A 16,234-nucleotide genomic window follows, 5' to 3' on the forward strand; every position below is an offset into this window, starting at 1 on the left:
CAACTAAGTTTTAGAAAAGAAAAATATACACGAAATTTTTCCGTTGAATTGTTTATTAGGTAAGTAGTAATAGCGTCACATGGATATCGTAAGATAATACTATTACCCCGTGGACACTTTAAGATACATTTGGTACCCAAAATGACCATTCTATTAAAAAAAAAAATAGCTTTTCTTAGGAATGAAATAATGTTGAATAGAAAAGCATTGATGTTAGAGTATATGACAAGAGTCTAACACTTGGAATAGAAATTCTCATTACACATGATGGAATGCTTATTCCTTAAATTTGAGAGGAATAACTATTCATCAATTTAAGGAATAACATTCTGTCATTGGCAATGAATAATCTAAGGCTATTTTATTCAATATTTTTCTATTTTTAATCAAAATTAATCATTTTTTTTCATAGAATAACTATTCTGCATACCAAATATATCCTTAGTAAATATTGTGTGTAACGAGGACTTTTTGCAGCTGGGGCGCAACTTCTTGTTGGACCATTTGTGTCGTTATGCTTTTTACAAAAATAAAATAAAATAAAGTAAGATAAAATAAAATAAAAAATAAAAAGGGTAGGTATGCTAGGAGACCCAGTTAGTTATCACTCAAAGGTCAAGGTCAAGTGCAAGTTGAATTAAAAAAAAAAAAAAAGAAAAAAAAGAAAAGAAAAAGAAGGTTTGAACCCAGTTAAGCAAACGTAACCATTGTATGACCTCCTCCTTATGTAAGATAGTAGAAAAATCATCTTCAGGTCTTCCTAATCTATACAAATATACAATGAGCCACTAGTCTGTGGTTTTGGATGCTAACTTTTCTGGATCCAAGGGCTTCCTATTTCTTAAAATAATGCCTCGAAAGTGAAGTCTGTGGACCTTGAACACTTCTCACCTCTCTATTGGCTTCGCATTGAAATTCTTTAATTTGTAGAAGGTTATCTAAAATAGTTGAAAGTCATCTTCATTTAGTCTTCCTATTGAGTAATATTTCTATATGCTATTCATTTATCCACTTTTTTATCTCCCCAAAATTGATATGGAAAACTATGGCACATTAGTTTTGAGGATAAAATAATAATAATAGCATTACACCTTATTATATACAACGAGCCATGCACTAGTTATGGGATCGGATCTTCTGTGAATTTTTGCTCAAAGAGAAAGAGACAAGAATAATAACATAAGATTGTGAGAAAGAGCCTCACGTCTCAATGATCACATACCTTTGCCCAAAACAAAGGAATAGAATTAATAAAATGAATCTCTAATTATAGGTGATCATAGTCCCTAATTATGTGTAATTGTGAACACAACTCTTATGCGTCCAAAGAATTCTCATGCGTCTTAAAATAATGGGGATGATTGCACTATTAATTTTTGGGGTTGGCCTAAATTACGAATCACTAATTGTAATACAAAAAGTTTATAGAGAGTTCTTGTGGTAAACTAATTACAAATCACTCTTTAAACTCATTTTTCGTTCACCAAGTTAACAGAGTCCGTTAATGTGTTACAATACAAATAATATTTAGAGGTTGTCTCACTATTTATATGGCGTAGCAAACTAATGAATTCTATTTACTTGGTAGACGGAAAACGGGTTCAGAGAATAATTCGTACCAAAGAGACTTTCTATAAACTTTTTGTACCATAGGGAGTGATTCGTAATTTAAGTAAACTTCCTGAACTAGTTATATAATTATTCATAAACTAATACCAGAAAAGGTGAAGTCTGTGGACCTTGACCACTTCTCACCTCTCTATTTGAGAAAAAAAAAAAAAACTTTAATTGTTTCACGTTGAAATTCTTCAATTTGTTTTGCACATCTCTTGTCAAAAGGGTTGGAGGAACAAAAGATATGACTGTTTTGTATCGTGGGTTCTAATAGTCCACATTCGACACCCAAGATATCTATGTGACACCCAATAGTTAAAGAGAAATGCTAAAAAAACATCATTTCATCCCCTTTATTCCCTGCATGTGTAGCACCCCTCATAGTTAAAAGTCAGGACAACCTCTAAATTCCAAAATGATGAAAATGAGAGATGTATCTCAATCAAAAAGCTCCAAAAATATCCACTCAATCACATTAGAGTTTGCTTTAGCAACAACCCAATTACAATGGAGCCTAAATAGTAAATATGGATCCAACGGACCCACCGCGACACTGCCCAACCCAACTTTTGAACCTCTTGACACGAATTTGATTAAACAAAATCTTAATTCTTTAATTTCGTATGGAAATCTTGTAGAGTTTGTTGGTCAACTCCATTAGAAGGAAAATATTGGGATCCCACATGTTCCACGTGTTTTATATATATATATATAAATCTTAAAATATTCAGCTTACCATTTAATTTGAGAACAAAAAACAAAAGTTAGAAAAAAATTGTTTTACGAAACAAGCAGTAATCTCAAAAAACTCAACTTGGGACATTGATCTCAGCGTGGTGACGGGGGTTATCTCGTTGAATATACTGCCATCCCACCTGTTCCACGTGTTTTACATATATAAATCTTAAAAGAAAATGATAAAACTACAACCCCACTTACAATCTTAAAATATGCAATTTTAGCATTTAGCTCTGTCCACCACTTTAACGAGGACCAAGGTCCAGAATCAACTGCTGAACGATGAGATACCCACAATGCCCTTGGATACTCTGTCACTCAAGAAATTAGGAAATATATATTAGGAGACTTGAGGAGATTACAGGCCGTTGATGGCATTTCAGGATAATGATGGGAGAATTAGTGGGCCAATCCAACGGTGCATACCTTACCTTAGAGTCGGTCCAATGGGTTCAAGCCACACAGCTGTGGTCACACTTAGACAGGGTCACTCTCGTAATTTAGTGCGTGCCATAAAAATTCCACCTAGTTGGCTCATGAATCCACTTCCATTTGAGAGATATTCAGCTGCGGCCGAACTCTTAGAGAGAGCTCAAGCAGGGAGTTCATTGTTTTAGCAAGGAGCCTAGGCAATGGACCCTACTTGAGTAGAGAATCCCTGCCAGGGTATAAAAGGAGGCTCCACCAGATGATTCCAGCCGATGCTTCCTCACATTTTCTCGTACCTCTCCTCTTTTTCTCGCTTATTACAGACTAATTACATGACCCAAACCGTACAATACCGACTCGGTAGGTGAAGTCAAATATCTCTCTCTCACTCTCTGTGTGCGCGCTTTCCTTCGTTGTCTGAGTTTGGAGGTTTAACCGGGACGAGTGTGATCCGCTACCGTAATTACTACGTCCTGGAATTGCTTCTGGCCCGGACTTCCTCTGTTCTTGGAGTACGGATACAAATCTATCAGCTCATTTTCGAGTCCTACAGAAAACAGTCCCTTGTTGAACCGTGGAGACCTCCGATTCGGATGAGCGCAAGCGAAACGCTCTCTCTGCAATTCGTCCAGCTTTGGTTGTTCTAGAATTTCAGTAAGATGCAATCAGGTACGGTTTATGAGCTTCTTCTTCTTCGTTTATGTCACTCTCTGTTTCCACATTTATCTCGAAATCGTTTTGCTTTGATTAATTCAGTCAGAAAATATTGTTGCCTCATTTGTTATGATAATTGTTTTCTAATTCTGGTAACGAATTTGATTCGCAATGTCAAAGAAAAAGAGAAAATGAAAAGAATTTAAAGACTAGTGGTATTGAATATTTTTAGACGGTAATGATTGATTAGTGTTAGTTTGGATCTCAAAAAGTTTGTTAAATTGACCGAGTAATTGAAATTACAAATATGTGTTATTTTTTGCCTTTCCGTTATTCTTTCATTGACACGCCTGAGTGCTATTCGCTTAGGAAACTCAGGATATGACATCAACGATCTGTTTGGAGCAGCTCAAACCCGTTGGCTGAAGCCTGCGGAGGTGCTCTTCATTTTACAAAACCACGAGAAATACCAACTCACCGAGGAGCCCCCTCGACAGCCAGCTAGTAAGCTTATTCTTATTTAGACATTTTGTCGAATACGTATCTGATTTTTCAGGTTTACTATGTTTTACTGGCTGTCCATATTACTGACTGGCGATTCTTCGACAGGTGGATCTTTGTTTCTATTTAACAAAAGGGTCCTTAGGTTCTTCCGTAGAGATGGTCATAATTGGCGTAAAAAGAAGGATGGAAGGGCTGTTGGGGAAGCGCACGAGCGACTTAAGGTCTGTTAAATATGTCTATGAATTTAATACACTGATTTCTTTTTTCTTTTTCCTTATAATTTTTCTGGGGACAGATTGATTCAAAGCTTTTGAAGTTTAATTTTTGATTTGCCATATTACTTGTCCATATATGGTGGTGGTGTGTATTTAGTTGTTTGATAATGCTTCTGTTGAATTCGTGGTTCATGTACAATTATGTTATATGGACATGAAGGGGCTGGACAGATTGCAGCAACTTGTCAGGTAGAGAGAGAGAGAGAGAGTTGAGAAGCTGCGCTGATCTCAGGGCATCTTCAAATTTCTCAGTTTTTGTATATTTTGAAGATCATTTGCGTTTAATTTCTTAATGGGGTTATTATATTACAGTTATTATAATCCCACTTTTGTTCAGTGATATTTCTATTTGGGTAATTTCCATAATGGCTATTTTTGTTAATCCGGAAGGTCGCTGGGAGTTAAATAAAGTATCTATTGATGGAAATACTGTTTTGATAAGTTTAATACACATTTAATGCACTTACAATTTTTTCTGAGGTCAATGGAGTTCTATTTGTTGATTTCTTCAGTCTGAGGACATTTGTTTGCATGGTTAGGTCGGAAATGTTGAAGCATTAAATTGCTATTATGCACATGGAGAGCAGAATCCCAGCTTTCAGAGACGTAGCTATTGGATGCTGGATCCGTGAGTGAAGTTTTTATTTATTAGCTGACTGTATATATCTTATACCTTTGCATTTCCTGCTATGAGTTATGGTTTTTCCTTTGAAAAATTGTTCATACAAACTTTCTGTTAGGAAAAGTTTAGACAGGTTTTGAATTTCAACGTGTGAGTTCTTCTGCATATAATATGTATTGTGTCAGTTTGCAACCCTTGCTATGTCAATGAATAAGTATCAATATGTTGTTGAGTGTATTGGAAAGTTCATTTTTTTGCATGTTAATTTCCTTGGCAGGGCACATGAGCACATTGTTCTGGTACATTACAGAGAGTTAAGTGAGGTGAGTTTTTACATACTGATTATAGTCAAGCTTGATCTCACGATACTTCTACTTGAATCTCTGTTATAACCTTTTCTTGACCTTGACTGAACTGTTTAATGTTTATAATGGTTTAGACCAATCAATTGCATTTCCCAGTTATATATTTCCATTCCATCTGCTAAGTTTTTAACGCTTTTTAGCTGTACATTGCTTTAATCCTGCCCTAATGGGCCTATATTGCATGCCCAAGCCTGTTTTTAGGATCAACTGGGCCTGAAATTTACTTCTTTTATGGGACCATAATCACCTATGAAGGGCTTGTCTCTAGTTTCTACCAGAACATCAGTCTCTTAGAACCAGGATGGGTTGATAATGCTGTAAGTTTTCTTTTGTTAGGTACTTCTGAATCAGGTGTCAACCATGTCGCTATCTCCATTGTGATCTAAGTGTGTCCTAAATATGACTCGTTTTTTTTTTACTCTGGAACTTTCCACTAGTCCATGTATTTTATATGAGGATCACTAGGCTTTCAGGAAACCGACAGCCCTAAGCCGCCAACCCAAAACAGACCGACATTGCTGGTTTCCAATTGTTGGGCAATGTGGTGCGGTTTTGGACATTACAAATGTAACGCCCCCAAACCGCAAAGGGTTAGGTTCGTCAATTTCTTACACCAAACTGCAAAGATTCGTAAGGTCTGCCAACAACCTAGCTAATATGCTGAATTCATAAATTAAATAACAAAAATAATAAAGATTTTAAAACTCGAAGAAGATATCCAAAAGACAGCATTCAGAACGCGTTCTGAATGCTGTCTTTTGGATATCTTCTTCCTTAATCTTGAGTTGATGGTATCCGGACCTTAAGTCGATCTTAGAGAATACTTGGGAACTGTGTAATTGATCAAAAAGGTCATCAATTCTTGGTAGCGGGTATCTGTTCTTGACGGTTACCTTGTTCAATTCCCTATAGTTGATACACAACCTCATCGATCCGTCCTTTTTCTTTACAAATAAAACGGGCGCTCCCCAAGGAGATATACTTGGGCGAATGAATCCTCTGTCTAGGAGTTCTTGCAACTGCTCTTTCAACTCTTTCAGTTCGAGTGGTGCCATCCGGTACTGTGCCTTGGATATAGGTCTCATGCCCGGTAATAAGTCTATGGTAAACTCAATTTCTCTGTCGGGAGGTAACCCAGGTAGTTCCTCCGGAAACACATCCACAAAATCCCGCACGATAGGAATCCCCTCGAGCATTGCTTCTGGTGCACTTGCACAATAAATTTAGTTTTTCTTTAGATTTTCAATTATTGAATCAAACACAATTGCTCTTTTCGAAATAACTGTTTCCGCATTTATTAAAGCTCTGAGTTTTAAAATCTTTATTATTTTTGTTATTTAATTTATTAATTCAGCATATTAGCTAGGCTAGCATTAGGATATTGCATCTCAGTTACCTTAATAAGTGCACTTGCACAATAAATTTAGTTTTTCTTTAGATTTTCAATTATTGAATCAAACACAATTGCTCTTTTCGAAATAACTGTTTCCGCATTTATTAAAGCTCTGAGTTTTAAAATCTTTATTATTTTTGTTATTTAATTTATTAATTCAGCATATTAGCTAGGTTGTTGGCAGACCTTACGAATCTTTGCAGTTTGGTGTAAGAAATTGACAAACCTAACCCTTAGCGGTTTGGGGGCGTTACAACAAACTGACACCTATCAGATCGGTGGTCTGTTGAAGCCCGAACTGAGGGGCATCAATTGAAAAACCCAAATATCCAATTTTCCTTCCCATCTCATGTTTTGAAACCTTCATCAGCGCTGGCCCTACTCTTTCGAGTAATCATACCTTTCTGATCTGTTCTCTCTTGTGTCTCAGTTCTATTCTCTCTTGTCATACATCTTTGCTCTCTCGTCAGACCATCATCAGTGTCATTCGTAGTACCCCCTCTCCCTTCATTGGATTTTCCTTCTATTTGATTAATTGTGTTCCAAATGGTTTTTTTTTTTTTTTTTTGTGGGGGGGGGTTCTGATTTTGTGTAGCTGCGATTGAATTGGTGGTGACTGGTGAGGAATTGAGATAAGGAGGATTATAAGAAGGGATATGAAGGGCGGTGGTTGAGGAGGACATGTAGTCGTGGGTCAAGTGTTGTCAGTTCGCGGAGGAAGGAGAGCCAGTTGCCAAACCAAAAGGTCCAAAACTAAAAAGCAGTCCAACTGACCCTCACTACTGCAGTGACTACTGCTTAGTTTCCATCCACTAGTGTAGTTCATGGACAGTTTCTAGCGACCAATTGCATTGGTTTGGTTGTCTGAATCTAGTGAAAACCAATCGTACTGGTTGATGACCCTAAAGATCGCAGATTTTCTATGTAGTAGCCCCCCCATGGTGGGTTCCAAAAAAGAAGCATAGTAGATGTAGTTCTTTTTGTGAAATACTATCTTCTACTTCTATGCTTGACTGGTATTTAACGTTTTCATTGTTTGCAATAGTTATTCTGTTCTTCAATTTAACACTGGTTGCATTATGGGTTGCAGGGAAAGCCCAGTCCTGGAGCTGTTGCACTGTCATCTCCAGGATCCTCTCCTCCCTTCAGTCAGAGTCCTAGCTCTTATACTACTCAAAATCCAGGCTCTAACTCCATAATTAGTGATTTCTTTGAACCTTACCAGAGTTTATCAAGTCCAGGCTCTGTAGAAGTTAGTTCTGAGATAGACATCCAGAATAGTGGGATGGATCACCTGGACAGGATGGGTAGAACAGGACAGAGAGATAGTTCTGCTGAGATTGAGGTTACTCAAGCTTTGCGAAGGCTTGAGGAGCAATTAAGTTTGAATGAAGAGAGATTCGAAGAAATTAGTCAGTTCAGGAGTCAAGATCAAAATTCAAATGATTCAAATATTCTGGAATATGAAAGGGAGAACTCCAAGCAGGATCAATATGCAGCTTTACTGCATGGATCCGAATATATTGATCAGTACTATAGGGGACATGCTATAGTGCAGGATAACTCAAACAACCTTGAGCTTCTTCATGATGCAGGTTACTTTTTGTGTCTTTCATCCTGTGCTTAGAATTGTTTGTAATGAACTTGTGTCTCTTATCAGATCTGTTAGATTCTTAACGCTACATTCTGGTTGGCTGTGTTTGTTGGTTCTAGTTATATTTGTTGATTTATTTTCTGACATCTTGCTCAATGGTGATGACATTTATTATTGAATCAAATGTGATGTTCTATCTTATGTTTTATTCTACAGAATCATCAGCTTGTGTTAAGTCCTTGGTCATGATTTAGCTGCAGTTTTGATTTTTAATATGTTTAGTTTTTCATAACTTCTCTGTGCTGGTTTTTAGATCTCTCACAAATCTACATCATATCAACTGGATCTGGTGTAACATACTGTAGAGAGGTTACTGGGCCAAAAATAAAAAGAAATTGCATAGATAGGTTGTGCTATCACCTGTGCGAAAAAACCCCATGTGCATGCTAAAACATAATAAAAGGGAAAAGTTACCACAAGAAAGAATATTGAAGGTTTGAAAACATCTATGCAAGTTTTGTTTAGCCTGAGAAAAATGCCTACCTACCCTGGTACTCAACTAAGTGTATGAGTTCAAGCTTTAGAAACATGCCAAGTACTGCCAGTTGAATTATATTAATTTGTAAAAGAACATAACTGCAATGCCCTACCTGAGAGTATGTTTAGGTCCCCAACTTTTTCATCACTTTAATGTGGTTGAAGTATCAAAATTGATGTTTATCTGGTTGAAATGTGGAGAGATATGTTCACCTTTAAAGGGGTAAATCTAGGAATAGAAAACTAGCATACTTCCTTTGATGATGAGGCTTTTCATTTTCTTGAAATTACTATAGACACATGGAGGAAAAAAGCAGTTGAAACTTCCATATCTCTCTTTCCTGTTTTAAAAAATATGTTTGTACATCTAAACTCCGTTACATCAACTTTCTAAAGTTGCTGGTCAGATCCTTTATTTTCCTTCTTAATTTGGTAACTGCCTTCTTTTTTCTCACTTCTTTCCTAACTGTTTTGTTTGTTCTAGCTTGTGAAATGTCATAATGTTCTCAAATTTGCAAGTCTAAAGCTTCACACTAATTCTGTCCCCCAGCTACTGCTTACTCTGCCTTCTCTATTACTTCATTTCTTTATTATTTTAAAGATATTATTAAATGGAATGGAAAGCAAGAAAGAGCTTCTGATGGAGTCATTTTCTGCAGGCGAGAATGGCAAACATCACAATCAATCATTTGAGCATGATTTTGCAGATGGAAGTAAAGGAACTTTATCTTGGGAAGAGGTGTTTGGGTCATCTAGCACTTCATGTGGTGTTGGGTCCGAGACAAAGTATGGAAACGTGAGTATCACAAAGAATCTCATGATATCTCCTAGTTCACATCTATGATATCTCTCATATTACATCTGTACTCAGATTTGTCCCTGGCAGAATGGTAGTTACTTTTTTCTTTTGGGACGCAAGTTTATACTTATCATTTATAATATGCCTGAATGCTTTCTGTCCTTCTTTATATAATATTCTTAGATAATCCTTATAACAAAATTGATTTATTTTTTAAGTTCACTTCATCCTTACGACAGGAAAAGCCTCTTTCTCCTACAAGGAAGGCACCAAAGGAAGAGCAGGAACATATTAGTTGGCTAAATTTCAATGTAGATAATGTTGAAAACAGTAAGATCTCCTCTGCTTCTGATTATAATTTGACACTGTTTTAGCATCTAGTGAATTTTTATAATGCTTTGACCACTATCTTGTATTACTATCTTCTTTGTTGCTGCCTAAAGAAGCTGATGGTTTAAAGTTTCCTGTATACTCTTCAGTGATGGGAACTCGTGAAACCAATTCTGGCTACTACACAACATTGTTTGACCAACGCCAAATAGGAATGCCTCTTGAAGCAGATTCAAGTTTGACTGTCGCACAAAAACAGAAATTTACGATTCGCGAAATATCCCCAGAATGGAGTTATGCCACTGAGTCCACAAAGGTATGAATCATGTAATTCCATGTCTTGTGTGCTTTTTCCTAAGATTTATTATGCTTCTTTCAGTAAATGGCAATCTTGTTTCCAAGACTGAATATTTGGTTTATTTAATGGATCTACTCCTCTAGAGCATCTAAAATCAGGCTGCATCTCTTGAGTGATTAGTGGAATCATTATCTGAAAATAACATATTCCTTGTTTCTATTAAAAAAAAAAAAAAAAAAAAAAAAAAAAAAAAAAAAAAAAAAAAAAAACTAGGTGCCCTTTTGGCAAACTTTTCAAAGATCTTCTCATTTTTCAAGCACCAAAAAACACTTTTCAGACAATAGTTACCAAAAGGGTTTTCAGATGTGGCCCCCCACTAATACACTTTTCAAAACAAACCACAAAACACTTTTTAAAAGCCAAAACATGAAACACTTCTCAAAAAACAAAACACAAACCACTTTTTAGAAAACCTCCCATACATTCATATAGGAATGTTATAGAAACACATGCTTACTTTTTTAGGTGTGGAAGCTGGCCTTGTTACTTATATAAAATATTTTTTTTTTAAAAAAAAAGCGAAAGCTGGTCTCCACTGGTGGAGGCCGCCCTTTACCAGAGGCGGGTCTCCCCTCCCACCTTTGATGTCCACCCTCGCAGGGGGAGTGGGGACCCACCCCTACTGCGTCTCTTGCAGATGCTTGGGGGTCTCCATCCACCCCCTCCACACCTCTCATGGCCTAGGGGGTAGGAGGCCCATCCCCTGGCTTGGGGGATGGAGACCCAAGAGGCATGTGGGTGGATCTTCCACCCCCATAGAGGGGAGGCAGGTTGAGACACATCTCCTCCGCATCTCATGTGAAGGCGCAAGGGTGTGTCATGGGGGGGGGACCCATTTATGTTTTGGAAACTCTTCTTATTTTTGTTTTTTCTCCCAAAAATTTTGGTTTTTTCTTGAACTAGATAGCATTAGGCGCAAGGACTCAGGTGAGGTCCACCTCAGTAAATTCTTGAATGGCATCCTAAATTATCTTTCAATTGTTGAATTATTTATGGAGAATCTTTCTAAAAAAATCTCTGGCAAAACAAAGTTCAATTGAAACTGAGCAGCTAATGGAATTTCAGTGTAAAATGGCTTTTGAGCATCTGTCGCATTCATCTAGCTATTTAAGGTTTGGTTCAGATCTGATGATCTGACATGCACCCCCCCTGCAGATTATGTCTCTATTTTACGATAAATTCTGGCATAACATTTCTTTCTTGATGCAGCTGTTGTTTCTAGGGTTTTAGTTCAAACTCTGAAGTCCAGATTTTTAATGCAGGTTATCATTGTTGGATCTTTCCTCTGTGATCCATCAGAATCTGCCTGGACTTGTATGTTTGGTGACATTGAAGTTCCTGGTCAGATCATTCAGGAAGGCGTCATCCGTTGCGAAGCTCCTTCTCACCCTCCTGGAAAGGTGACTCTCTGCATTACTTCTAGCAATCGGGAATCCTGCAGTGAAATCAGAGAGTTCGAGTATCGGACCAAGACTGGAACTTACACTCACTCCAATTCACCTAAAACAGAAGCCACCAAGAGCCCAGACGAGTTGTTGTTACTTGTTAGACTTGTGCAGATGCTTCTGTCTGATTCATCGACAAAGAAAGGTGATCGTGTAGAATCTGAAAATCATCTATTGAGTAGATTGGAAGCTGATGATGATTCATTGGGTCATGTCATAGAGGCTCTATTATTTGGTAGTGGAACTTCATCTGGTACCATCGATTGCGTTCTTCTAGAGCTTCTAAAAGACAAGTTGCCCCAGTGGCTTTTGTCCAGATCCCAGGACGGATGTGATCAGACAGGCTGTTCCTTGTCCAAGAAAGAGCAAGGGGTAATACACATGATTGCCGGGTTGGGCTTTGAATGGGCTTTAAGCCCAATTCTCAATACTGGAGTCAATATAAATTTCCGCGACATTAATGGGTGGACCGCTCTTCATTGGGCTGCACGTTTTGGAAGGTAATTGGAAACCTTGATGTATTTTTGAAAAGCTTGTCTCCTAATTCTTGTAATAGAATTTAGGGAAAATTTTCACTTATAACCCCTGATCTTTCATCACTTTTGCAATCAAGTGTTCAAACTTTAAAAAATGTCAATTTAGGGTATCAATCTTTCAAATTTTTTCAATCCGTAAGAGTTTTCCATTAAATTCTGTCAAATTTTCAAAATACCCCTCATTTTTTTAGAAAAAAAAAATAAAAATTGCAAGGATTTTTAAGTGTTGGGTCAGAATTTAACAAAATTTGCAAAAATACCCGTGCCTGAATTTTTGAAAATTTTTATAATTTTTTTTTTTTTAAAAAAAAAAGACGGGCATTTTGGGAATTTTTACAAGATTTAACGGAAAATTGTAACGGAGGGTTGAAATTGAAAAAAAAAATTGAAACATGGATACCCTTAAATTGACACTTTTTAAAGTTTGAGTACTTAATCAAAAAGTGATGAAAAATCAGGGGTTTTAAGTGTAGTTTTCCTAATAACTTATATTGCAACAAAGAAAGAAAGATTATTGCTCTCAAAGAGAATGAAGAGGCATCTGTTCTTCAAAGTTTTAGGAACTGATAGAATTGATATCTTCTCTGGTTTTGTCCCTGGGGTATTTTCTGGAGAGACATAAGGAGGTTAATTTCTATTATCACTTATCAAGTCAAATGCACTAAAATGAGAAAAATAATATGTTAGATACATAATTTTAAATGTCAAATTGTGCTACATACTCTTATGTTTCAGTTAAGCATATAATTATACACTGCTGAACTTCATATTATGATTCTTTCAGATTGAAGATTTGAAATCATTAAATGTTGAGTAATTCTAAATGTCATACCCATGTCCCTCTTGTGTCCCTCTAAAAATGAGGTGGCTTTCAAAATCACCATATAATCAAAATTCAATTTTGATCAATCACAAGTCCAATGGTGATTTTAAAAGCCACCTCATTTTTAGAGGGACACAAGAGGGACATGGGTATGACATGTAGCATTACTCTTAAATGTTTGACCTTCCTAACTTGTTCATGAGAAAATGTTCAAAAAGAATTATTACACAATTCAGGGATTGCCACCCAAATGGGAGAGAAGCACTTGTCTATTATTTCACTGTATTGAATCCATGTGGCTGTAGGGAAGAAAATATCAAATATTTAGGATGACGAGCAGTGAAGTGGGTACAACCGTACAATTCAAATTATTATAGGTTATGGTATACTCACGGTGTCCTTGGATGTGCTGAACATGGCTGGAAGAATCCAGTTTGTTTATAGTCATCGCAATACTTATATAATTAGTTTTCATGGTTAAAATAAACGTGGATAGTTGCAGGTTTTATGTTTCTTTTTAAATTAGGTTGTTTTTGCCAATGTTAAAGTGGTACCATATCCTTGTTATTCCGGTTGATCACTAAGTCTCAGTTTATATGCAATAGATCTTATCTACATAATTTTTAAGGTTGTCTATCCTTATGTCAAAATTCTGCATCTTCTTCATCTGGTATATTATTTAATGCCTATATGTTCTATGAGTGGTATACCATTTATATTGTTCTTCTGTAATAGGGAAAAAATGGTTGCTGCACTTATTGCTTCTGGTGCATCAGCTGGAGCAGTGACAGATCCCAGTTCACAAGATCCAAGAGGTAAAACTCCAGCATCTATTGCAGCTACCAGTGGGCACAAGGGAATTGCAGGTTATCTTTCAGAGGTGGCACTAACTAGCCACCTGTCATCCCTCACACTGGAAGAAAGTGAGCTTTCTAAAGGCTCTGCTGAGTTTGAAGCAGAAATAACTGTGAATAGCATCTCAGAGGGGAGTCTCACTGCCATTGGGGATCAGGTTTCCCTTCAACATACCTTAGCTGCTGTCCGAAATGCAGCTCAAGCTGCTGCACGAATACAATCAGCTTTCCGTGCACATTCTTTTAGAAAACGACAACACAGAGGAGCTGCTGCTACTAGTATGGATGGCTACAGCATCAATTCAGATGAAATTTCCGCTATGTCAAAGCTAGCCTTTCGTACCCCACGTGATTACAATTCAGCAGCATTATCGATTCAGAAGAAGTACCGAGGTTGGAAGGGTCGCAAGGATTTCCTAGCATTTCGCCATCAAGTTGTGCAGATACAGGTATCGCATTTTCTATCTGATTTATTATTTTAATATGTAGGTGCATGACTCATTTAAAATTGCTATTTTTGCTGGTGCTTTAGTAATATAAGTAGATATTACTCATTTACATGTATCAACTTGCCTAACGGATAACTCAAGGAGCATATGAAGTGTATCTTTTTATTTTCTTAATAAGAGCCGACTATTTGAATATCTAGTTTAAATTACTGAAAGAAAGCTAGTGTAATGGTTCATTGACTTTTCTTGCATCGGCAGGCTCATGTGAGAGGCTATCAGGTAAGGAAGAATTACCAGGTAATCTGTTGGGCTGTTGGAATTCTAGACAAGGTTGTACTACGATGGCGACGGAAAGGAGTTGGTTTGCGAGGTTTCCGGAATGAGACTGAGATCATTGATGAAACTGAAGACGAAGACATTCTCAAGGTGTTTCGAAAAGAGAAAGTGGATGTGGCTATTGATGAAGCTGTCTCACGGGTAATGTCCATGGTTCCGTCTCCGGAGGCTCGCCAGCAATACCATCGTGTGCTTGAAAGATACCGCCAAGCTAAGGTTAGTAGGCTAGAAATCTTGAATCAACATTCAACTAAAGCAAAGTTTGTGGGCAAAGTTTGTGGACTATGAGCTGTCTGCTTAATACGTGATTTCAAATCACTAAATCTCAGCCTCAAGTTCATCTCTGAACATTCATTAATCTTGCAATTGACAACATTTAGAATTAGAGACAACTATATAGAAGGGGGAACTTTAAGTCTGATTTATTCATGTGTATAGTTAATTTGAGTAAGTTAGAATCAGCATTCCTGCATGACATGAAGCACCAGCATCCAGTGTGTTTTGGTCAATGTGTTCCAGTCCTCCAGACCCCAATCCCAACGCTTCTTCTATCTTAAATTCAAACTCTGTCTGGAAGTAACTACTCCTCAAATGATTTTAGAACTTCAGTCGGTTGCGAGAATCTATTTCTCTTAGATGGTCACGTTGGACTGGTTCACTTGGATTCTTCTTTGTTTCCAGTGCATACTCATGCTCTCTCTCTCTCTCTTGAGAATGTGAATTTCTTCTCTGCCCAAAGTTCAAAAGGCGGGTTCTGTGTACATTTCCAACATTAGGTTTTAGGTTTCATTAGGTTATGATGTATGTTATATTTGATGCAAATCAAATTTTGGGACTTGTACAAATGAAGATGTGATTCAAGTTGAATCATTGATAAGTGGATTGCTTTAGGAGGGTCGCTGTTCCATATATTTGAGGAATTGGGCGAATTGTCTTCTTTTACCATACATCCTTCATCCTTCAATCGACCATGAGAATTTGGATTAAGATGGCACGACTCGAATTTCTTAAATGAAGTTTATCCTGACAGTTGTGGTCTTTTATGTTAGAATTTCTATTTGTATGGGGGGTATAACTTAATTTATTCAACCATCATGCAGGCTGAACTTGGTGGCATGGGTCGTGAATCAGTGGGATCAACCTCTGTAGGTGATGTATCCAGTATGGAAGATGAAGATATTTATAAATTCCCATAGAAGCATCCGTTAATTATTCTAACTAATCTTAGGTTCACTAATTTTTTTGCTTTGGCTAGATGGTTTCTACCTTGTCTGTACATAACGTGATGGGCTGGATTTCACAGTAAGTGTAAAGTGATTGACGAGCACACGTTCTCATTTGGAAATCAGGAAATGTTTCATGCAATTGCTGTAAATGGTTTCTGAAGGGGGGTTGAATGGGTTTCAGACTTTCAGTAACTCTCTCGATAAATTCCTCTCCATCCCTTTTCCCTATACTTTTTTCTTCTTCTTTTTTTTTTTTTTTTTTTTTCTTTTTTTTTTTTTTAAAGTATGGTGGTTTCTTTATCTGTAAGGTTAAAGGGCTGGAGCATTTTGCTTTTTGATGTGTTTACCTTTCA

At 37.0% G+C, this 16,234-nt stretch overlaps 1 protein-coding gene across 2 annotated transcripts; it reads left to right on the forward strand.

Moving 5' to 3' along the window:
• Positions 1 to 2,923: 2,923 nt before the first annotated feature.
• Positions 2,924 to 16,069, forward strand: LOC133864398 (calmodulin-binding transcription activator 4). 2 transcript variants are annotated; one of them, XM_062300726.1, is made up of 13 exons: positions 2,924 to 3,450; positions 3,805 to 3,939; positions 4,045 to 4,160; positions 4,754 to 4,842; positions 5,114 to 5,159; positions 7,685 to 8,189; positions 9,385 to 9,521; positions 9,764 to 9,854; positions 10,004 to 10,170; positions 11,475 to 12,157; positions 13,752 to 14,319; positions 14,578 to 14,871; positions 15,756 to 16,069. In XM_062300726.1, exons 1-13 carry the CDS (start codon positions 3,441 to 3,443, stop codon positions 15,849 to 15,851), a joined length of 2,937 nt encoding a protein of 978 aa, XP_062156710.1. In that variant the 5' UTR covers positions 2,924 to 3,440; the 3' UTR covers positions 15,852 to 16,069. The 2 variants fall into 2 exon arrangements, with proteins under 2 accessions (XP_062156710.1, XP_062156717.1); XM_062300733.1 differs by having other exon boundaries at positions 3,814 to 3,939.
• Positions 16,070 to 16,234: the final 165 nt, after the last annotated feature.

The sequence above is a fragment of the Alnus glutinosa genome, chromosome 1 (assembly GCF_958979055.1).
Source record: "Alnus glutinosa chromosome 1, dhAlnGlut1.1, whole genome shotgun sequence".
NCBI lineage: Eukaryota > Viridiplantae > Streptophyta > Magnoliopsida > Fagales > Betulaceae > Alnus > Alnus glutinosa.